Raw genomic sequence first — 26199 nt, forward strand, 5'->3', positions numbered from 1 at the left:
TAAGAAAAATTGTTTTTAATTAAATATTATAATATTAACAATGAGAAAAAAAGACACAATACTGTAACTTATACACAGAGATTATAATTAGATCTATTAAAAATAATTTAATATATTTCAAAGTCAAAGTCAAAGTCAGAAATATGTAAAATATACGAGAATTATTTATTGTGTCATTATTACAATGCAGGGGCTACAATTTTTAACCATCTTTTAATTAAAATATCGCGAGATTTCAAGTCCAGACCATAAGTTTGTATAAAGTTAATCGGGCTTCTAGTCCCTAAACTTACCATGACTGGTCTCGATTTTCATCAACATTTCATCAATCTAACTTTGTTCTCGAGATTAAGAAAGGACTGATTGACGAACTATCGTTTCTGTCTCTTCTAATTTCAAAATTACAGCCGAAAACTCCGTACAAATTTTAGCAGCTTTTTACGATTTGTGTTTAGAAGCTAATGAATTTGATTCTGCAAAAGCATGAATTTAAAAAATTGCTGATTTTATATTACATGTAGCTGCTATATTGACTTTTTCTGTACACCAGATTAAAAACGCCTACATTACATCATATAACTTCTCAAAAAGTAAAAGTTTGTCATCATTTTTCTATTTTTAATTACTTATTAAAATTTTAAAATTAAAAATATTCTATTTTCTTTTGTTACTTACTTGTTATTTATAAAGTTATTAGACGATATAACTTTAAACTGTTTATNATGGCTGCCAAAAAAATACTAAACAATGTAGCATCTTCAAACTTCAAACTTAAGCTTTATAAGGTTGATACTTTCGAACACAGTCGTTTTTTTTTTTTCAAACAAGTACTGCCATCTATGTCAGGTTGGGTACTTCTGGGATGACCCTCGTATCAACATCAAAGAAACTCTGATTTCTATTTGGTGAAATAAAACATAATACATGCATATTTGTGAATATTGGTCAATAATATTTACTGTAGCATTTAATAATAAAAAATAAAAATAAAATACAATAATAAAACAACTCTACTGAATTCAAAGCAGTTTTAAAATCAGTTTGAAACCTGGATTGGCATCTGATATTTAAAAACTGATTTTGAGAATTTCTGATTATTGTCAGCAATGAGACATACTCAACAATTCATTTCTAACAGGAAAATTACAAGATTACTAAATTACTTGAAGTAAACTTACAGATCTTCCCTTAAGTGAAGGAGATTTAATTAAACTGTTTTCTCTGAATTAGAATTAACTTACTGCCATTAAACTGAAAACAGCTTAAGGAAAATTAATACAAGATATGCGCATGGTCTACTTTGGTTAAATTGAAATTGAAGGCAGTGCTTTGGCAGGAAACATTATTGATGCCAGTGTTTATTGTTTGATCCTCAAAATGCAACAAAGAATATTTCTATATTAGAGTTATTTAATATCAAGAACAATGTATACATTTTTTAGAAAGATAGACTTGGGTATTTCTAGAAGCTCATACAATTTGCCTAGCTGTAATAAAGGAACAATCTGGATGAGAAGATGATTTGAAGTTGAATATTGTAGAGCTCCTTACTGGATTAAACTTTTTGTATGAAGCTTAGACTGCAGCTGCCTTGAAAAGTATATGGTTTCCACGCTTGAAGTAGAGACTAAGAGAGATTTTCAAAATATAGTGTAATTGTTAGTGACAGGAGATGGAAATTGATGTCAGCTAAAACATAAACTTCAGTATGATTGTATTTCAGTAATATATGTTTAAATATAATTCAATAAATTAGACTTTTTATATGGTAGTAATACTTTAAGTGTGATTAAGACTTTTATTATTATTATTTTTTGTCTGAGTCAATATTACATTGGTTATCTAAGTGGGAGCTGACATCACAAACAGCTTAGTTATTTGAAGTAGTTATAATTGTGGAATGTCTTGATTAATGTCTCAGACTTATTCTTAAATAGAAATCATTAAGCAGAAAATAAAAAATTTTTTTGTTTACTTGATTTTTTTACAAAACAATATATTGTACTTCTGTAATAGAGCACATTTAAAATAGAATTATGAAATCTTCATTTCACTGTAGTCTGAATATTTTTAAAAAGTATGAAATTTTTTTGTATTGAAGCAAAATTGTTATAAAAACAAAAAATATATCCCTTTAATCAACAAATCCTTAAGAAATAAAACCATTTTCAAACATNACGTGATTTATCGTTAAAAAGGTTTTTGTTCTGTATGATTTAATACCCAGGTATATTACAGACATTAATATTTAGAAATAAATATTCCCGAGAAAACAAGGAATAAATACTAAAACAATTTGATTTTGATTTTTTCGATTTAGGATAATTATTTTACTTTCCCAGCCTGTTATAGGCCTATATCAGAGGGAAAATTTGGCAATCGGTCAGAAAATGACTCCAGATTTTACATTTTTGGATTTAGGGCGCATGAAACGTCGAGAAATACAAAAAAATTGTTTTTTTCTGTATTTAAGGATGTTAATGTGTAGGTGGAAGTAATAAGGAGTAAAATCTTCATTAAGCCCGACCCTACTTGAGATATGACACGCGACCCGCTACATTTCTCCACCCTCTGAACCTTTAATTTCGAAATTTTAACAGCATTAATTTCCCTAATACGCAAACTTTTCTGCAAAATTTTAGAAATTTTCGAAAAAAAAGACGCATGAGTTATTAAGCTTCAAAGAGGGTGAACGAAATCGTGCACCCTCACAGGCATATACTAACATCCATATATACAGAAAATTTTGGGAAGTGATTTTTTGACCGATCGCTATACTTTTGCCCTGTTATATGTCAATGTATAGCAGGGGTGTCCAACCCGCGGCCCGAGGCAAGTTCTAATGAGGCCCAATAAACGTGTAAATAAAACCGATAAATGTTTAAATTCTTTTATTATTTATTTATTTCAACGGCATAAACCCAAAAAATAAGTTTCACAAAGCCATAAATCTTTATTTATATTTTATTTTTGAGTGGAAAGCAAATATTTTCAAATACTTAGAGATGTGTGAATGAAGAAAGATTTATTAAATAAAGCTGGAGTTTTGACTCAAAGGATTATAGACCCAAATTTGGGGAAAGGACGGAAAGAGAGAAAGGACAAAAGATAAAAAGTAGTGAGAAAGGTTAAATAGATCTGTTATGCAAATATTGACCCTTAATTTTTCAACCTTTCTCACTTCTTTACCTTTTGTCCTTTCCCCGCATTTTTGGTCTATAATCCTTTGAATCCCAACTCCAGCTTTATTTAGTATTCCTTCCAGCGTTGCAAGATTTGGCTACTTTTTTGTTTGACGTAAAAAATATAATTTGGCACTTTGGCTACTTTTTTGGCTACATATTATTTGTAAATATATTAGTCAAATAAAAATGCACTTTAAAATGGTGTTTCGTTGCTTTTTATTAATTAAAGACCCAAATTAAACAAATATTTGTGTTTTTCAAATAAATTTTCGTTTGTCTCTTTTATAATAAATGAATTTATCTATTTCTAAGTAAAAATTGAAAGTGTCTGAGAAGTTATTTTCTAANCTTTTTATTAATTAAAGACCCAAATTAAACAAATATTTGTGTTTTTCAAATAAATTTTCGTTTGTCTCTTTTATAATAAATGAATTTGTCTGTTTCTGAGTAAAAATTGAAAGTGTCTGTAGAAGTAATTTTTTAAAATATCCTTTTTCGTGATAAAGTTCTAATATTGATACTTATTATTATAATCTATACAGGTTAAGCCTTAAATATACTTGTATATTGGGTCATAAGTATATATAGTTGTGGCCCAAAACTCCTTGACTTCTTTCAATGCGGCCTAGAGAAACAAAAAGGTTAGACACCCCTGATGTATAGCATATTTATTAATGGGTAAATCATATTCGATTTTTTTTTTTTTTTTGATTCTTTCCGCCCTGTGGCACAAAGAGGTGTTTTAATTATACCCATTTCGAAGAGGCAGTCGGGTGATGAGAGACGAGACCCGACATATTCAGGACAGACCACTTTTCTGGGATGATCCCGTATCCTCAGAGCAAACGTCTCCCAAAATACATATAGTGANTTGGCTACATATTATTTGTAAATATATTAGTCAAATAAAAATGCACTTTAAAATGGTGTTTCGTTGCTTTTTATTAATTAAAGACCCAAATTAAACAAATATTTGTGTTTTTCAAATAAATTTTCGTTTGTCTCTTTTATAATAAATGAATTTATCTATTTCTAAGTAAAAATTGAAAGTGTCTGAGAAGTAATTTTCTAAAATATCCTTTTTCGTGATAAATTTCTAATACTTATTATTATAATCTAGACATGTTAATCCCTAAATATACTTGTATATTGGGCATAAGTATATATAGTTGTGGCCCAAAACTCCTTGACTTCTTTCAATGCGGCACAGAGAAACAAAAAGGTTGGACACCCCTGCCTTACAGCATCATCATTACAATGAATGCCAGACTATTTATTACTAATAAGTTTGGAAATCTTAATGTAAAATGAACATGATTAAAAAATATATGCTATCTTTATAGAATATTTATTGAATATGATATTTGTAATCAGAAGAATTTAATAGATTGTAAAGTTTCTATTAATAAAGTAATGTTTTTGTTAACACGATAACTTCAAAAATCAGAACTAATAGCTACAAATGTTAGTTCTATTCTTTATTCACTATTTCATTTTTAATACTGAAAATAGTTTAAAATTTACTTCCCTTTTAGATAACTAAATTTGTGATGAATATTTTGTAACATTTTTATATTATCAAGCCTGCAATTACACCCTTTATAGCAAACATGTTAACCAAAACATTACTCCTTAATAGGAAAAGCTTTGAAACAATAAGTATTGTTGGTTATTAAGATGTAATGCATCATTATATATTAGATATTATTTAAGCAAATATTTTCTATAGTTGCACTTAGAATATAGTTAGTTATTTATTGTCTTGTAACAGAATCAATTTTTACAAGTTTAGTAGAGAAGATTTTACTGTTAGTATATTTTATTGTGTTTATATATAAATATTGATATAATGAAATTTTTCTGTAATAACAATAATAATTAATAATTTTAATTTTACCATATTATGAAGTNAAAACTGTGGTTGTTTATTCGACATATTTTGTGAAAAATTTTTGTATATTTGTAATAAATATTATAAGTCTAACAAATTTTCATTCAAAATTATATTGATATTTAGTTCGTTAAACGCTGTTTATTAAATAGAAATTTGATCAGAAGTTACTAATATTTGAATATTTATATCAAGCACAAATAATAAAAGTGTTTTTGATAATTTGGCTAAAAAAAATTTATTTGAAATTTTCTAAATAAATTATGGTATTACGTTGTCTTTTTTATTTATTTATCAATTATTGTTCACCGGTAGAATAATTTGAAGGAAAAGCATCTTCAGCCTCTAACGTCTCGAATCTCCTTCTGCTTAATAATAGAAGTGTGCTGCCGGCTTCTAGTTCGTCGTTCTCTCTTTCCTGCGATTCCTGTATGAAATTGATCTTAGTGACAAAATTCGAATTTTCTGTTATTTTCAGTGTTTAATTTTCTTAAAATTTATATTTAGGGTCTATATGATATTCATATTCGATTAGCCAGTGTACCTCTTCTTTCTTGGGAGCCACCACCACTTTCACATAATATTTATGCAAGGTAATGAAAGTTATTTAAAGTATATAAAAATTAATTATTAATATGAAAACATATTATTAAAATATGGTAATTGTTTTTACTCATAATTAAATTCATATATAATTTTAAATTAAAACAAATATCTCTCTCTTTGCAATCAAAACAAAAATTTTTAATTATTTTATGCATGATATTACATTCACAAATTTAATGAGCATAGATTAGTTTTAATGTATAACATATATGATCTGTTTTCTTTATTAGTGGAAAAATTTTAATAATTAATTAAATGGTTATTATTAATCATAATGATTTAATATATTTAGAATTATTAAATTACTATATTTTTGAGACTATAGGCTATATGGTTTGATAGGCAGCACTGTTAAAAAACCAAATATTTATAAGATGTTTTTGTTTGATAAGCCACATGGATGTTAGGTTGCAGTGAAAATGTTTAAAATAATCCTAAACTTCCAATAAATAAATAATAATAGTGAGCTTTGAACCACTAAAAAAAGTTTTATTTAGTACTGGTACACAGAAAACAAATATATCATATATGTATATACACAGAAAAGAACTGTTTTTCTCACTCAAAACCTTCAAAATTGCTGGCTCCACTATCAGAGATAGACAGACAATCTTTATTAGATCAGTATCAGAGACAATCAGTTCCATCACTTTTGCTCTAACAATTCATTATTTAGGTCTATTTCTTCCTTCTTGTCTGAAAAATTATGGGATGAATAGGGCCTTAGCCCACCTGATGTCCCCTGAAATCTTATTGATCTCCAATTCTGATATGTACAAAATTTATGGCTTGGGAACTGAAGGAACATTGGAAAACTCTAGAACAGTTGCTAATTAAATTGATTAAGTCCAGATGACCTGATTGACAGATATATGATGTGTCTCTCACCCTCTTTTACAACCGGTAGCCACGGAGGAGTAATTTACACGATTTTCTTAAAAGCTAACAACTATTTCTCAGACCTTGCAGTTTTACAAAGGAGTTTGCAGAATGATACATGGAATTGAACCTGAACATGAATGCAGCCCAGGTGGCATGACTGACTTCAAGGCAATCAATAGTACAGTCGACCCACCTATAATACGTGTTCCTATAGTTCGGATTCCTATATCACGGCAAAAAAATTGCGACAGTATTCGTACAAACACGCTAAAAAACCTCGTATAATTCGGTAAAACGTCATTGCCAACTCGTGTCGCGACAGGATTGGTCAAATCTAGACCAATAGCAGATATTGTACAAACAGTTGAGTTTAAACGAGCAGCGGACCTACTAAAAACCATTTATTATTTAACGTCCATAAAAATTATATTTATAGTAATGATGTCTCTAAAGTTCAGTGAATTTTTCGCAAAAAAAATAATTTATCAGGAAGCATGCAAGCGCCATTCAATGACAAGCTCCACGACGAAAACAAGCTTAAGCAATGGCGTAGTCGAACAGTGCATGCTTGGTAAGTAATCCTACAATTTTTCGTTTATAGCATAGTTTATATGGATTATTCCCAAAAAATTATACATATTTTGGAAATGTAGAATCAAATAATTTTATGGAAGAAACCTTTCAAAAAGCCATAGTCCGTAAACTGCATACATGCTGGGCTGCGATTGGCTGGACTTGTAGAAAATGGATTCATAAAAACTGGAATGTATCTACCATGTTATAGGGGGGTCGACTGTGCATAAATGTTTTATCGTTTGTTAGGCTACATTTATATTGTAACCACTAGTTTTTCTTTGATAAACTGCAGCTTAATTAACATCTCAAAAATATTTATATTAATCATGCTTTTGTAATATTTTCTATCTGTATAACACACACTTTACTTATTTTATTTTACATTATTTTCATATTTAAATGTCTACTAGGANATTATTTTCAGTTAGATAAATATTTAAAATAATTAAAGCAATTACATTTTTATTTGTCAGCATAAAAAAAGATGCACCAAGAACAAAATTTATTGCTTTTGGAATTAATATTAAATTATTAGGTTATAAACTATATAAAAAAATAAACTAGTCATTTATTTATTAGATAACTACATTTTACTTTTTAATAGTGTGTATTTATTATAGGCTAAGTTTAAAAGACATATCAAATGCACTCAATTTCTATTATATTCATTTAAGTAATGTATGTTTAGATGTGTGTGCATGCCAAGTACCATAAAGAAACTTTTGATTATTATTAGACTATTATTATTTTTGGTTTTGTATTTAAGTATTAAAAAAATTGAAATCATTTTGATAAATATTTGAAATGAAATACTATATTTTTGCAAATATATTTTCCTGGAAAATATTCTTCAGAACAAAGTTCCAAATTTTATAATATCATTATCACATAGTAGTTCCATATTTTGGGTAAGCTGACTGGGTCACCCACCAAAGTCAAATGGCTTCCTTAAGGCACTTTAATGTCTCCTTGTAGGCAGCTTCAGCTACAGTTACATCGTGCTTCATGAAATCAACAAGAATCACATCTTGAACATCCCAAAAGATTGTCAACATATTTTCTGCACTTGTGATTATTTTAAACTTCATGTGTTGGTGAATGTTTCCATGCCATGCTTTCCATTTTGCTCTCTGGTGCAAAGTGGTGCAACAAAAATGTATTGCTCTCAATTGCATAACTTTTCAGGTTTGTCAGTTAGATAGCCATTCTCTCAAGCTTGATTGGACAGGACTCACCTACTGCACACTTTCTGTCCAAACATTCAAGGACAATGTCCCATGCTGTGCAGCTGTGAATACATACTCAAGTTGCAGCAAGCTGTGTTTGTTTCCAAGTAATAAAATTGGGAAACTTACTCTCATATTTTACTAAATAACTATTGGTGTATTTAAAATTTAAAAATCATTTAATTCTAAAATAAAATGTTTTAAAAATTTCAGTAAAGTAATGAGTTGTCCTGTTGTCACATTCAACACAGTTGAAACAGTTGGCAAAATTGTAGATGTTTTAACAAAAGAAATGCACAATGGATTTCCTGTTGTAGATAATAAGGTAATAATTTTTTGTTTCTTTTATTCTTTATATATCATGTTTTATGTAAATAAAACTTTACCATATTTTGTTAAATTTAGCATGAAGGAAGATTTCGTGGACTGATTTTAAGATGGCAGTTAATAGTATTATTGCAGCATAAGGTAATTAAACTATCTTTTCTATTATATATGTTAATATAATAATATAAATGATTTAGATTGAAGCTTGTTATCAGAAAAATTAGACAAATAACTGACAAGGAAAATGGAGTTAAACTTTACAGAATCAAATAGCAAATATCAAACAACAATATGGAAAATTATAAGAATTTAGAAATTATTTTGATATAATAAAATTGCTTAAAAATAATATATTTAACAATTTCTGATTTATTTATTTAACTTTTATTATACAAAAAAAAAGAATGAACTTATTTTGATAACTTATTATTTACTTTCCTAATTTTGATTATCTTATAAATATATATTATACAAGGTTGCTTCAAAAAGTTCCTGGAATTGGTTTATTAATCAAAAATATGTGTACAATTGACAAATTAAACAACATGTCCTTCAAAGTATTGTCCTTCAGCAACCACACACTTTTGCCAATGCTGATATAGCAGCTGAAAACATTCTTGTAAGCCGTCTTGCGACAGTGCCTGCAACACAGATGTCATACTCTGTATAACCTCATCCCGCATCTTTCAAGAAGGTAGAGGAAACGGAAAGCGGTAGAAATTTCATGAGGTCTGCCATGAGCATTCATGGCACCATGTAATGGCAAACACAGTGCATGTACAATTGATTATGCAGGATGGAATGACAACTTTCAACTGAAATTCCTGCTGTCTTGGCAATCTGCTGAATTGACTTTGGGTTGTCTGACCTCACAATCTCACGTACAATCGATACTTTCTCATCCCTCCTGAAAACATTTTTGCCAGTCAAACTTCATGGATGATTCAACGTAGGCATCCTGAAGCATCTTCAAGGTCTCAGAAAGTTTTTTCTTCAATAACATATCATTCACTGAAGGTCGTGTTAGTGAGAACTGTTGTCATCTTTGCAGAGAGTATGGACCTATTTAGGTAAGACATGTTCCCTTTTTCATCACCTTTAATTGACTAACCCAGCATAATTCTGGGAACTTTTTGAAGCTACCTTTACCTTGTACACACACACACAGGGAGAGAGAGAGAGAGAGAGAGAGAAATATTAATACTGAGGCAAGTATTATCATTAACAAGTTGTAGATCTTCCATAAAAAATTTTAAAGAAATTAATATATGAATTGAGAGTAATTCATAAATTTAACCTGTGCTGGTTTTATTTTGAATTTTGTGAATTATAATAATACCATGAAGATTTGATGATAAATGAATGTTTCCTGTATGAACAATGCTGAAATAGTTTTATTTAAGTTGTTAATAAAAAAAAAAAATAGCAATAAAATATTATTGTCATCAATAAAAATATGTAATTTTCTGTGGAATAAGTACTTTAAATAAGTCTTGTGTGTACTTTTAAAAGCTTATTAGATATTTTTTATTTTAAACAAAAAGTTAGCTTGATTTAACAAGTTATATATATATATATAAATTTGCTTATAATAATTTTTATTTATAGGTTTTTAATGAAACTGCAGAACGAACTTGGCCAAATAAATTAAAATTAAAAAACTTTAGGGATGCGTATCCTCGTTATCCACCTATTCATGTAAGTTAGAAATTAAAGACATTATATATTTAAAAATGGAAAACTTTTAATTTAGTTTTACAGAGAAAATATTTAGATACAAATTATAACAACACAGATTCAATTTACTTTTTAATTTTGTAGTACTTTGAATATATTATTTATATTTTGAATATTAAGTGTCTTTTTTTCCTTGTTCATAATTTATATAAAATGATTAATACTGAATATAGAGTATAAGATGCTAGAATATGATACACACACACAGTTTGAAAAATATTTTTCAAACTGTGTGTTATAATTTACATAGAGTATGCTCTTAATAGGTAATAAAATTAAAGTTCTAAAGCATCTTAGGGAGCTACTTTTAGATAAAGCTTAACAAACTTTATTAGATGAAACTGTGCATACATGAGGAAGAAAAAGAATAAAAGTTAGATATTTGACATTTAGAGCTATAAAATTGTACAGTTTTTCCCCTCATTTGATATCATTATTGCTTTAAAAATTTGTTTTCCAATAGTCCAGAATTTTGTTTGTTAAAACTTCATGAAGGTTGTGTATTTTATTAAAAATTTTAGAAAATAATAAATTATCACAGCAGTTTTTTGCACAGTATAAAATTCAAAATACATAAAACCACTACTTCATGCATTTCCTTGAAATACAATAATCTGTATTGGCTGTCTATAAATCAATGCATCCATAATTTTGTTAAACTATGTTTTCTATATTAATTTACACATGTAAAAATTTTTATGTTTTGTATATATTATACAACTAGAACATTAATTATTAATTTTTTTAATTGCTTTTATAACCACTTAACATTTTGGTTTATTCATCCAAAACCCCCCCTTTAAGTGGTTATAAAAGCAATTGATTATATCCGGCAAATATTGCTAATTTAGCTTTGTTACATTCTTCATAATTTTTATGAAAATTAGGCAGAATAATTATTTAGTAAAAGTTATGTGATTAAACAATATTTTAACACAAAAATAACAAACACACAAAATTAGAAATTTTATATTTAAATCATAAATAATTAAAATTGTCATTTTTTTTATATGTAGCAAGTAAATATATCACAGCAAGAGAGAAACTTTACCATAGATTTAAGACCTTACATGAATCCATCAGCATATTCTGTTCTACATGTAAGTAATTTTACATGAATAAATAACTTATTTTCAATTAAATTAGTAAATTAAAAAATGTTGTTATTAATGTTTAACTCATACAGTAGTAGTAATTTTTCACATTAGTTTTTTGTGAGCATTTTTTACCAAATTGACTTAATTAGCACGAGGACATCATGGAAGCACAGCTAAATATTATCCATCTGTCTGCGTAAAAATTTTGGTTGAGAAAAAATTTTTACTTACCAAACGCCCTCAAAAACTGCCACTTAATGTATCCAATCATATACAATTTTCCTGTATTGTCACACAATCATATTCATAAGGTGATGATTTTTCTGCTCTGAATCATTTTTGGTGACCTGTTGTCATCAAAAATGACATCACGGAGATTTCTAACAATTACTGCGAGAGATATGCATGAGATAAGCATGGTCTGCAATTCTCTGTGAACCTTGGATGCTTGTATCCTGGTGCACTATGACCTTCAAAAATTTAAATGTGTTCACAGATTTGCTCCATGCCCAAAAAAATACAGAAAATGACATAAGGGCTGTGGTGTTTTTCTCATAAATAGAAAAAAAATGATTGCAGAAACAAGTTTAGGTGGAAATAAAAGTTTGAAGGGCTCTGTAAACAAAACATCTCATTGAAGTTTGGTATATGCAGAGAAAACTGACAAGTGAAAAATCCTGCAATAAAATTCAAAGAACAACAATTATATGCAACATAATTATGCATGCGATCGGTTTAATAGTCAAATATGCATTTAATAAAACTGTCCTCAAATTATGTAAATCTAATCTCTGGTAAAATTTGACAAAACATTAAGCAATCTGATGAGAGGAGTATTTTTATTTGAAGATTTTTCTTCTTAAATATAATCAGTAAAATACAGTAGAGCATCGGTTAACCAAAAGCGTTCCATTTGGACTGTGTCGTGCTGAATTGAATGTTTTTGATACTAGATTAACTTCCAAAATATATTTTTTTTTTGTTTTTCAATATATTTATTTTGTTTGTACAAAATAAAGAAATAATTTTTAACGATACAATAGCCACGATTATTATTTTAAAATATTTATGAAAATTCAACACAAAGTGACACACGACGGAGAAAAATTTCAACACGGAATAGGTTAATATATTTTTTTTGTACATAATCGGTTATCGGAACAACTCCAGTCCCCAGTTGATTCGGATAAACGATGCTTTACTATAATAAGTTTCTATTGATAATATAGTTCCCAGAATAGTTTCAAATTTATTAAACTATTCAATATTGTAACATGCTAAGAATAATTTCAATTATCAGTTTTTAAACATATGATGATAATATATTATTCAAACTTATGAATCGGAATTTTTAATTCAGTTGCAGTAATGTTCTATATGTATACTGTTGAATTACAGAAATAATAGAGTAATAATAATTTTCAACAGTATTAAATATAAATTAAAAGCATTATTATTTCTGTATTGTTGACAATTATTGTTTATATATAATTAATTATAAATTTCAGACTGCTTCTCTTCCTCGTATATTTCGTCTGTTTCGTGCTTTAGGTCTTCGCCACATTGTTGTGGTGAATGATAGAAACGAGGTGAGTTAATTTTTTTAAAATGTATGTTTTTGTACATTTTTGTTCTTTTAAATTATTTTTAATGCACATTTCAGGTCATTGGCATCGTTACCAGAAAAGACCTGGCAAGATTTCATTTTCACTCTAGCCGCGGAAGGATGCATTTTGAAGAATTTCACGTCTCTCAAGGATAATTACAAAGTTATTGTGTGGTGATCTTATTTTGTATACAATACTTAGATTTATTTATCTTGAAAGTCTCTGTGATACATCTGAAAAAATTTTATAGAATAATTTTATTTTAAAAAGGAATTTACAAGTTATATATTATCTAATTTTAATTGGTCACAGATAATTAAGTTGATATAACTTTGTATTGTATCAAAGTGGAAGAATGCATAATACTTTTCTGTAAGATAAGGTTATCTGGTTGTATTCTGTGATTTAAAACATTATGTACTTCATCTTACTCTGAACTGATAAGTAAGTTTGTTAATAGTCTTGTTTGATTTATACATAATCTTAAACTTACTTATCAGTTCAAGTGACGATTTTATAAATTAGGAATTTAATATAAATTCAATTGATTTTTTTTATATATATAATACAAACAAATTTATTTGGATTGGAAATTGGTGCCAGAAGTATGCATGTCCCTTTTAAATTTTATCATGCAACAAAAAACAAATTATCTTAACAGTGAATATTTGATTATTTTCTTACAGATGCCAACCATTATTAAACGGTAAATAAAATTATTTACTGGTTAATTTTAATTCCATTTATTTAAGAACATTTATTCTTAATTAGTGTCATTGGATATCTTCAGTAAAAATATCTATATTTGAAACCTAGCATTTTCAATCTATTAATTTGATACTGCACAAAATGTTAACTCCTTATTTTCATTAGACTAGTAGTGCTTACAAGTGTTTTGACTAAAAATCTTTTTGTAGGACAGTCTATATTAAGTTATCACATTTTATTATTACTACTTCTGAGTATTTAATATTAATAATTTCAAATGGAAGCATAAAAAATATAAACTTGGACTAATTCCATTTTGTTCTGTTCTTTAATTAATGTCATAGAGGTTAATTAATCATACTACCTGGCAACAATATTTCAAACATACTTGTTTAAACAGTAGAAATGAAGTGCATATAAAAATTAAATTAAATTTTCATCCACTTGATTATTTTAAATAATATATTTATGTTACATTGTACTTGTTTTTGGGAGAAAATTTGATCTGTTTTTTGCAAATATCTATCAAGTGTTGTCTTTTTTTCCAGAGAATTCTACTGATGAGCTATTTTATAAAAATATTTATTATAATTTCCTATATTGTTATTTACAAAGTTTTCTTGTTAGTTACAGTAAGTTTTTTTTAATTCTCTTGTTTGATGTGTATTTCTGGCACCAACTAGTTGAAAATTATCATTAGTGTTATGTCAGTTTTTTGTTACTCGCTGTCTTTGATGAAAAATAACAGTTAATGACATTCAGGATTTCTTCAAGAAACTCTAATTTTCTTTGGTTAGAGTATTTGTCAAAAATTGAAATTTATTATTTGAGTTGTGAATCTAAGTATATTTTTAAAATATTTTATCACAGCTTAGATTGAAACTCAGTTGATTTAAAGCTTTGTTAATTAAAAGACAGGTAATACATCTCTGGGAGCCACTAACCTTTTACTTCAGAGGAAAGATTTGGCCAACTGGTGTCCGTTCCACTTTGTTTTCTGAAAAGAAAAATCATTTTTGTATTGTCAAAAGGCAGGGAATTGAGTATATACTGTTTGTAAAATATAAAATGTACAAATAAATATTGTTTCTATTGTACTTTAAAATGTAATATCATCAATGTTAAATATTTAGCATGTATTTATATATTGCCAAATAAATTTTGTAAAAAATTTGAAAGGGGTTAATTTTTTTCTTTTAAATCATTTTACCATATTGTGAGAGGCAGACTTGAGAAAACATTCATTTTTCGTCTTTGAAAAAGTTTCCATTTTTTTTTTATTACCGAGGAATGACGCCTCCCCGACCATCCAAACAAGTCAGTGATCTGGAATCCACACTATTAAGTGCAGTAAATCTATATATACCAACTCACAGTTTCTTGTAAACCCTCTCTCTCAACCATTATTCAATAGCATAAAACTATGCATTCTCTTTTTTGTAGAATTAAATCAGTTATTTTAACTTTTAACCTTGTATCCGTGTGATTCACTTGCGATCCGTCTCTCAATCCTCCTCCATCCTGAATCCAATCACCCGTACTCGTGACAGCTCATGCAAATTCCAAATTTGTGTCTGTCCTAGAAGACACAGTGATGTCAGTCCTGACAAGGCACTAAAGAGGTGCCAACCTTATGATCACAATATGAAATACCTACCTCAGACCACCACACCTTAAAATGAATAACAACACAATCAAAGTTGAAAAAAAAAAACTCAAATACTTGGGTGTTATACTTGATTTCTGATTTTTGTAGGATAAACATGTGGAATATATCTCTAACTGTACAGGATTTATACTTCAAGCTTTTGCACAAGTAGCCAGAAGAGACTGGGGACTATTTGCAGATGCAATGGCCATTATTTATGACAGTATATATATATATTCCTATCATTACATATGCATGGGCCACTCATAAGGTACATACTAAAAGGAAACTAGTCTCATTGCAAAGACGTGCCCTTCGAAATGCCTTGGTTATGAATAGAACTGCAAGCAATCAATCCTTACAAGTTATTGCAAAAAAACTACCAATAGACCTAACAGTTATGATGAAAGATAAATTACAACAAGCCGAATGGGGTGAAAATATTAAGACATACTCTATAACAATACTATACAATAACATCAAATGGAATTCTCCTTACTGTGACACCTCTCCTCCCGGTATTCCCTTAAATTACACTTTTGAAAGCAATAACTATGTCGATGTTGATACTGATATATATTCTGATGGCTCAAGAATTAACGATTTGGTGGGATGTAGTTTTGTTGTCTTCAGGCAAGATCTCGAAATATACAATCAGACTTACCGTCTTGATGACCACTGCACAGTGTTTCAGGCAGAAATTTTCACTATTAAAATGAGCATCAACTGGATAAACAGTAATTATAATAATTACTCAGTTCATATCCATACTGACTCTTTATCCGCGTGCAATTTAATCAACAACTCAAAGCTACATCCACTTGCCGAGGAAATCAGACATCTTATGAGGTTTTCCAACTGTACTTTTGCTATCACACGGATCAGAGTGCATCAGGGAACGTTAGACAATGAAAGGGCTGATCTCTTGGCAAAATCTGCAGCTAATTATATCACTGCTCCTATTGCTTATAATAAATACAGTCAATGTACCTTGTACCATATACTTTGGGAACATGCTCTTCATTTATGGCAAATTGAATGGGATCACAATGATCATCATATCACTCATGAATACATTCCTAATCTACTGGAACAGGCACTGAAAAATGTAGATTCCATTTTCCAGTGCCTGTTCCAGTAGATATAAACAGAACCACCCCATTGGCCAGATGGATGAAAAGTAAGACATCTGTGTGTCACCGATTCCTTTTAGTTTTAATTGGATGTTTGTGTTTTTTTAAAGGACTTTATCTCTGGTGGCATGAAGCCTAAAAAGGAAGGCCTGTCGCCATGAATGTGTACGTGTATAGTCCAGAACGCAAAATAAATGGTGGTCCCTCTTGGGCAGACTTGTCTTTGATTTGGTTAATAATAATTTCACCATCAGACGGAAAAATCAACAAAAAGTTAAATTGTGATCGTGCTAAAAAAAAATATTTACCATTACTACAACTTCATGTTATTTCATTTTCTCTATGAATATATATTGTAATGTAATTGTATTATTTATCTCCTGGTAATGCTCCATGCAGGGCCAGGAATGTACTGGACAGTACATAATAAATAAAAAAATGAATGAATGAATATGAAATACCCAATTTTCAGAAATACTAAAACCTGAAAAAGATTGCATGGGGTTTTATGCTTGAATAAATATGGCAAATGTTTTTTAATCCTCCCCAGTTTCAGATATTTTGGGATTTGGATACAAGCTGGTGAGGTTCTTCGATGTTAAACAAAACCGAAAATGTGTTTCACTAAATTGAGGTAATAATCCAAGATACGATATAATTTATTTAATTCTGTAATTATTATTAAATTCATTACTAATAATACCATGCAATGCTCAAATTAAAAAAATTTATATATGATGTACAATTTGGATTAAATTATGTATTAGCAGTTTGTTTTCCACCAGAAAATGAGCTATTTGAAATTGAGTTCAAGCATTAGCAACTCAATAATAGTTTTGGGGAGCCATCTATGAAGATCACTGGTCACTATATTGCAGCAGTAATGTGCAGTAGTAGCAATTGTATCAGCAAACATGGACATTGTCACTTAGTTTTTAAGATACAGTGGAATCAAAGTCATGGAACCCCATTTTTGATTACATATTTGGATTCCTCATGCAATTAATATAAAATGGCAAAGTTTTATCAAAATTGACCAATCAAATTTTGAGAACAAATTTGATTCTATAAGACAGTGGTCTTCAAAGTAGGGTATGTGTATCCCAAGGGGTATGCAAAGTGAGGGTATGCCGAATTTCCCTTCAAAATACTGTGTGTGTATCCTGTCTGCAGTCTGTCTAATCTCACAGTCATCCTCCCGAAGAAGTAGGTTCACGATCACTTCCGATCATACACAGAAAAAATTCAAATTGTGGGTAGCAAAAAATTTAGCAGGAATTATGTATTTATAGTGGAAATTTTACAAATTTTCTTATATTCTAGGGGGTACAACTTATAATTATTTTCATCTTAGGAGTACGCAATCAGAAAAGTTTGGAGATCACTGCTATAAGACACAGAAGATGCTTCACTAACACCACCTCAATAATTATTTTAAAAAAATATTTGCTTTCCCCAGTCTGACTTATGTTTAACTTACCAATGCAGCTTAATCCACTATTTGTTGATCTGATGTAAAAAGTCAATCACTTCTATTCCCCAACTGTTTGGGAATGATGTTGCTAATGTATTAATAAACCAGATAATGTCAGACATGTTTTGAGTAAATTTCATGAATTAACTTATAAAACAAATAGTACTTTCAGATTCACTGTTGTTTTCTGACAAAGCATCAACTGATAAAAGATTACAAAAATTAACTTTTCTCAGACAGCAGTTTAGTCTTGTTTTACATTATGTCACACTACAACTTACTATGCCATTTCTAACAGCAGCAAGAGTAATTTGTTTGTGTTATGCATGTAGCATCATTAGAACTGCAGGCAAACATCAAATATTGTGTTTTGCTTCATAAATTGTCCTCGGAGACACTAATGATTCTTCAGAAAGCTTAGTGATATTGCAATGAAGAATCCCAGGTCTACGATTGGCATGAGTTACTGTTAACAATGATCCACAAAGCAGTCTAACTGATGAAAACATTGCCATGTTTAGAATGTTATTCACAGCAACTGAAGAAATATCATTAGACATTGTAAAAATTTCCAACAGATATTCCTATGTTCTGATTAATCACCCAAACATGCATTGTGTTTGTCAACATATGGTTCCAAAAATTGTCTCCAGAACAAAGAAATGCAAACAGCAGTATCGAAAACTTAATGGCTATCGCTGAAATAGATAATTTTTTAAATATGATTGTCACAGGAGACAGATTTACAGGAAATACTATATCATAAGACAAAACATGGAAGATGATGATAACTTCCAATTAGAAGTTATCATCTCCTTGGTCAAAGGAAAAGTTGTTGGAAATTTTTTTCTCAGGTTATTATTCACTAGGAATTTATTTCAAAAAACCAAACAGTTACCAAGGAAATGTACATACCTTGATATCCTTTGTGGTCCAAGAGTTGTAGTAAGAAATCCACAAAAAATAAAAAAACATTGATTCTCCTCCATGCCACTGCTTCAGCATAATTGATATTAGTTAAATAATATGTAGTAAAGCAAAGCACAATGTGATAAACACTAGAACAACTCCTGCATATTCTCCCAACTTGTCACCACTAGATTTTCACTTCCTTCTTCACTTTAAAGCCAAGCTGAAAGGGCAGTACTTCAGAGAGACAGACCATTGCCACTGCAATGAACTATTGAAGAGTGCATTCCAGAATTGTTTTCAACAGCTTTAAGAATGTTTGGCAAAAAGTGAGAGCTGCAAAGGTGGCAATTTTGAAGGAAATAACAGTAAAATGATTTACATATATAAACTATTTTAGGAAATTATAAAAATAAATTCCAGAACTTTTAAATTTAGAATCAGAACAAACGTTATGGTTTCTATGTGATAGTGCACGTGAGTGCGACATCTAGAGAAATAATTAATAATGATATAAAATAATCTGGTGAAAATATATCAAGACAAAAAAAAATGAAAATGCTAATTTACATTCCATTAAAAAATTTTGATTTTATTGGGCTACAGTTTGAAAAAAATTGTAGATCTATAAATTCTCACTGTTGTCCATCCATCTATCCTTCCTTAATAGCGAGGTTGTGGCCAAAGTTTTCAACGCAAAAATGTGAACGTCGGACATTCAGCACTGCCTTCCTGTAAGCCTAGAAGTTTGACAATTGCATTTGGAATGTCAAGCATGATTCCACTGACATTCCAAATGCCATTATCAAACTTCTAGGCTTACAGGAAGGCAGTGCTAAATGTCCAACGTTCATGTTGAAAAGTTCAGCCGCAACCTTAGGGGCAGGAAGTCCTGATTAACTATATATGAACTTCTGGTCTAGATTGGAAGTTATGTGATTTCAATTCAAAAATTTCCCCGGCATGGCATTGTTATCAGGAAAAATATGACATAGAGGCAATAATGGTATATTTTAAATTAAATAAATTAAAAATACAATTAAAAATTGCAGCCCAACATTGTAATGATATCACAATGATTTTTGCTTGTATTTGACTGAAGAGATTTGTCCAAAATATGCAAAAATAGCACAATTAGTATATATATATATTTTTATTCTAAAAAATAATTTTGATACATTTTTTAACAGTACATTGGATGTATACACATAAGTGGTCAACATTATATTCAATACAAGAATTGTGAATGGTCATAACAGATTTTAAAAGGATGTAACAATTCTCTGAAACTTTTGGCATTTTGGATTATCCAACATTTGGATGGAATTTGTTCAAACAATGTTACATTTATAAAATTTTTCAGTTGCGAGAGTTGATTTCATGCAAAACCATAACTGACATTAGAGACTGTTAAAGATTTTTAAATACGATAAATTATATTTTGATAATATAAGAAGAAAGTAACATACAACATAATTCCACATATGTATGTCACAACATTTCCAGTAATAGCACTTGTTTATTTTATATAACAAACTCAATTCTACAATACTATTGGCAGCATGAACATATTCTAAATTGCAAAATTGGTTAGTAAGTTTTACCTTTATCGTAGAAGAATATGCAATTTTGCTGCTACATAGTCCAGAGAAGGTGAATTTTCGATTAAAAGACCAACTACTGCTACAATTATTTCTTTATAATATTTTGTGTGAGACTATTATATAGTTAAGTGATGAATCTTAACTGAATGGTGTTTTCTGATATAAAAAAAAATACTTTCATTCAATTCTGTCAATGCAGTAATTACATTATACATAAATGCAGCTAACCATTTATAAAATTCTTGAATATATTAAATAAAAATACTATTAAAAAAATGAAATTTAAGAACGTAGTCTAACGATGCGTATTGGAATTTATCAAAAGAAATAAATAGCAAAACATGCCGCTAATACATTACACATATACTTCCATTTGTACAAAAATACAGACTGGGATCAATTACAGTAATTTTCTCCCTAATCTCATGAATGAGAATTTCATTTTATGAAAAAGCTGTGCAATCTATCATCGTATTTTATTTACATTCTAAACTGAAATAAGAATTCATATATTTGGAATAGAGCAATTTAATCTAGATTTTGATTTCTCTTCTTTGGTCTCTTTTCTTAAATTATAAAAAAAATCTCTTATCTTTGAAAATTGATATCACAGATTTACTATAGGAAAAAAAAATTCTTATTCAACAAATTATCAAATATATTAAATAAAATATTTTTTTATAAATAAAAATGCAATATTCAATATCATACCTGAGATACAAATAAAAGCTGCAATATTATATTAAAGAAAATAAAAGCAGAATTCATTTAATAATTATGACAAACTATATATTACATGACATTTTATGTCACAGTTTTCATCCAAAAGAATTTGATTTGTCGTTTTTTGAAACTGTGTTTTTGTATTTATTTGCTATTGAACACAAGACTGTGTTGTTATTAAAACTCTTGGCGTTTATCCACTTTATTCAGTTGAACAGTAACCACCGCCCGGTGGTTACTGTTCAACTGAATGAAGTGAATAAACGGCAAGAGTTTTAATAACAATACAGTCTTGTGTTCAATAGCAAAAAAATTTGATTTGTCATCAGGAACAATGTATTGCAGAGAGATGAATCAATCAAATTTGCAAATTCATACCAATTAATGAAATTTTTAACCCATAAAAAATAAATGTTACTAGCAGGGAGAAAATATGGAAGACAATTTCAGAAATAGTTTTATTTCTCTACAAAAGGAGTCAGATAATGTGACATTTGTTAAACATTATATAAATATTGTACAGAACAGCAACTTATATCAAGGTATTATCTGGTTGTGTGTGTGTAAATTATAATTTAATTTCAGTATTGCAGTAAAATTACAATTAAATTAATAACTGAAGTTATAACAATTATTCTGAGCAATTACTCCCTCTCTATATATAAAAAACTTCATTCAAATTTATCTCAAATGTTGTAGTTTAGGAAAATCAATTTCACCAATACTACTATCATATTTCCTACTGTAAATTTAATATAAAAACACTAAAATACTGTCTTCGGAGTAAGGAAATAGCTTTAAAAAATATAAAAATTATTTTAGGTTATATTAACTAAATAAATCGGTACTACTATTTACAAAAAATTTCTAAAACAGAGATTCAACATATAAATGCATATCATCTAACAAAATGGTATGAAAAACAAGTTGAGAAAAATTGAGTTCAAAAGAATTTCAGAAGTATTTTGTTGAGAATATAAATGAACATGGATATTAACTTGCAAACAATTTTCTGCATCTATTAGTTTGCTTGTGGAAATTTTCCATTCTGACACCATTTTTCAATGCATCAGTCATGAGGTCTTCTCAAGTTTGTGTCTAGAAAATACAGAAACCTAAGAATACAGGTTCCTAAGAAATACCTGCCCTCCCTCAATCATTTCCAACTGAACTTGTTTCACATTAGACCATGCTAGTGCCAACTCAGAGACATCTTATGGGAGAAGGGTTAAGGACATTGTTCTGTCTCATGAACTAAACAATGTAAGAATTTGAAATTTGACAAGTGCAAAGAAGACAGACACCATAGGATTTTTTAGAATTGTCAAATTTGAGGAATGACAATTACATGCAATGTAATTACGTGTGAAAAATCAGCAGCAAATCACCTCCTTTTGCATACAGCAGTACTAACTGGAAACTAATTGCATGTCATTGCTGGTTAATGGAAATTTAAGTGAGAATTTAGAGTGAAATCAGATTATAAAATATTGAATTGAAATCAGATTTGAAATTCTTCAAATAAATATAAAATCGCATTTTATAAAATATTAAACATTAAGATTTCATGAAGTTAACAATTAAATTCATTNTTTTTGTTTTTCAATATATTTATTTTGTTTGTACAAAATAAAGAAATAATTTTTAACGATACAATAGCCACGATTATTATTTTAAAAAATTTATGAAAATTCAACACGAAGTGACACACGACGGAGAAAAATTTCAACACGGAATAGGTTAATATATTTTTTTTGTACATAATCGGTTATCGGAACAACTCCAGTCCCCAGTTGATTCGGATAAACGATGCTTTACTATAATAAGTTTCTATTGATAATATAGTTCCCAGAATAGTTTCAAATTTATTAAACTATTCAATATTGTAACATGCTAAGAATAATTTCAATTATCAGTTTTTAAACATATGATGATAATATATTATTCAAACTTATGAATCGGAATTTTTAATTCAGTTGCAGTAATGTTCTATATGTATACTGTTGAATTACAGAAATAATAGAGTAATAATAATTTTCAACAATATTAAATATAAATTAAAAGCATTATTATTTCTGTATTGTTGACAATTATTGTTTATATATAATTAATTATAAATTTCAGACTGCTTCTCTTCCTCGTATATTTCGTCTGTTTCGTGCTTTAGGTCTTCGCCACATTGTTGTGGTGAATGATAGAAACGAGGTGAGTTAATTTTTTTAAAATGTATGTTTTTGTACATTTTTGTTCTTTTAAATTATTTTTAATGCACATTTCAGGTCATTGGCATCGTTACCAGAAAAGACCTGGCAAGATTTCATTTTCACTCTAGCCGCGGAAGGATGCATTTTGAAGAATTTCACGTCTCTCAAGGATAATTACAAAGTTATTGTGTGGTGATCTTATTTTGTATACAATACTTAGATTTATTTATCTTGAAAGTCTCTGTGATACATCTGAAAAAATTTTATAGAATAATTTTATTTTAAAAAGGAATTTACAAGTTATATATTATCTAATTTTAATTGGTCACAGATAATTAAGTTGATATAACTTTGTATTGTATCAAAGTGGAAGAATGCATAATACTTTTCTGTAAGATAAGGTTATCTGGTTGTATTCTGTGATTTAAAACATTATGTACTTCATCTTACTCTGAACTGATAAGTAAGTTTGTTAATAGTCTTGTTTGATTTATACATAATCTTAAACTTACTTATCAGTTCAAGTGACGATTTTATAAATTAGGAATTTAATATAAATTCAATTGATTTTTTTTATATATATAATACAAACAAATTTATTTGGATTGGAAATTGGTGCCAGAAGTATGCATGTCCCTTTTAAATTTTATCATGCAACAAAAAACAAATTATCTTAACAGTGAATATTTGATTATTTTCTTACAGATGCCAACCATTATTAAACGGTAAATAAAATTATTTACTGGTTAATTTTAATTCCATTTATTTAAGAACATTTATTCTTAATTAGTGTCATTGGATATCTTCAGTAAAAATATCTATATTTGAAACCTAGCATTTTCAATCTATTAATTTGATACTGCACAAAATGTTAACTCCTTATTTTCATTAGACTAGTAGTGCTTACAAGTGTTTTGACTAAAAATCTTTTTGTAGGACAGTCTATATTAAGTTATCACATTTTATTATTACTACTTCTGAGTATTTAATATTAATAATTTCAAATGGAAGCATAAAAAATATAAACTTGGACTAATTCCATTTTGTTCTGTTCTTTAATTAATGTCATAGAGGTTAATTAATCATACTACCTGGCAACAATATTTCAAACATACTTGTTTAAACAGTAGAAATGAAGTGCATATAAAAATTAAATTAAATTTTCATCCACTTGATTATTTTAAATAATATATTTATGTTACATTGTACTTGTTTTTGGGAGAAAATTTGATCTGTTTTTTGCAAATATCTATCAAGTGTTGTCTTTTTTTCCAGAGAATTCTACTGATGAGCTATTTTATAAAAATATTTATTATAATTTCCTATATTGTTATTTACAAAGTTTTCTTGTTAGTTACAGTAAGTTTTTTTTAATTCTCTTGTTTGATGTGTATTTCTGGCACCAACTAGTTGAAAATTATCATTAGTGTTATGTCAGTTTTTTGTTACTCGCTGTCTTTGATGAAAAATAACAGTTAATGACATTCAGGATTTCTTCAAGAAACTCTAATTTTCTTTGGTTAGAGTATTTGTCAAAAATTGAAATTTATTATTTGAGTTGTGAATCTAAGTATATTTTTAAAATATTTTATCACAGCTTAGATTGAAACTCAGTTGATTTAAAGCTTTGTTAATTAAAAGACAGGTAATACATCTCTGGGAGCCACTAACCTTTTACTTCAGAGGAAAGATTTGGCCAACTGGTGTCCGTTCCACTTTGTTTTCTGAAAAGAAAAATCATTTTTGTATTGTCAAAAGGCAGGGAATTGAGTATATACTGTTTGTAAAATATAAAATGTACAAATAAATATTGTTTCTATTGTACTTTAAAATGTAATATCATCAATGTTAAATATTTAGCATGTATTTATATATTGCCAAATAAATTTTGTAAAAAATTTGAAAGGGGTTAATTTTTTTCTTTTAAATCATTTTACCATATTGTGAGAGGCAGACTTGAGAAAACATTCATTTTTCGTCTTTGAAAAAGTTTCCATTTTTTTTTTATTACCGAGGAATGACGCCTCCCCGACCATCCAAACAAGTCAGTGATCTGGAATCCACACTATTAAGTGCAGTAAATCTATATATACCAACTCACAGTTTCTTGTAAACCCTCTCTCTCAACCATTATTCAATAGCATAAAACTATGCATTCTCTTTTTTGTAGAATTAAATCAGTTATTTTAACTTTTAACCTTGTATCCGTGTGATTCACTTGCGATCCGTCTCTCAATCCTCCTCCATCCTGAATCCAATCACCCGTACTCGTGACAGCTCATGCAAATTCCAAATTTGTGTCTGTCCTAGAAGACACAGTGATGTCAGTCCTGACAAGGCACTAAAGAGGTGCCAACCTTATGATCACAATATGAAATACCTACCTCAGACCACCACACCTTAAAATGAATAACAACACAATCAAAGTTGAAAAAAAAAAACTCAAATACTTGGGTGTTATACTTGATTTCTGATTTTTGTAGGATAAACATGTGGAATATATCTCTAACTGTACAGGATTTATACTTCAAGCTTTTGCACAAGTAGCCAGAAGAGACTGGGGACTATTTGCAGATGCAATGGCCATTATTTATGACAGTATATATATATTCCTATCATTACATATGCATGGGCCACTCATAAGGTACGAAACAAATTTAGA

The 26199-nt window shown here is 28.7% G+C and overlaps 1 protein-coding gene across 1 annotated transcript; it reads left to right on the forward strand.

Annotated features, from left to right (window-relative positions):
• Positions 1-5567: 5567 nt before the first annotated feature.
• Positions 5568-15023, forward strand: LOC111642191 (H(+)/Cl(-) exchange transporter 7-like). The gene is made up of 7 exons (XM_023388493.1): positions 5568-5669; positions 8580-8691; positions 8772-8834; positions 10302-10391; positions 11447-11530; positions 13036-13116; positions 13191-15023. The coding sequence occupies exons 2-7, from the start codon at positions 8587-8589 to the stop codon at positions 13287-13289; spliced, it is 522 nt and encodes a 173-aa protein (XP_023244261.1). The 5' UTR covers positions 5568-5669; positions 8580-8586; the 3' UTR covers positions 13290-15023.
• Positions 15024-26199: the final 11176 nt, after the last annotated feature.

This window comes from Centruroides sculpturatus, unplaced genomic scaffold, assembly GCF_000671375.1.
Source record: "Centruroides sculpturatus isolate CEXI.00-Female unplaced genomic scaffold, Cexi_2.0 scaffold1355, whole genome shotgun sequence".
NCBI classification, from domain to species: Eukaryota; Metazoa; Arthropoda; class Arachnida; order Scorpiones; family Buthidae; genus Centruroides; species Centruroides sculpturatus.

Excerpts from the sequence above, each read along its gene's own strand:
- LOC111642191 (XM_023388493.1), top strand. The coding sequence starts at position 8,587 with ATGAGTTGTCCTGTTGTCACATTCAACACAGTTGAAACAGTTGGCAAA. Across the intron at positions 8,692-8,771 it reads TTCCTGTTGTAGATAATAAG|CATGAAGGAAGATTTCGTGG; the intron begins GTAATAATTTTT and ends TGTTAAATTTAG. Across the intron at positions 8,835-10,301 it reads TAGTATTATTGCAGCATAAG|GTTTTTAATGAAACTGCAGA; the intron begins GTAATTAAACTA and ends TTTTATTTATAG.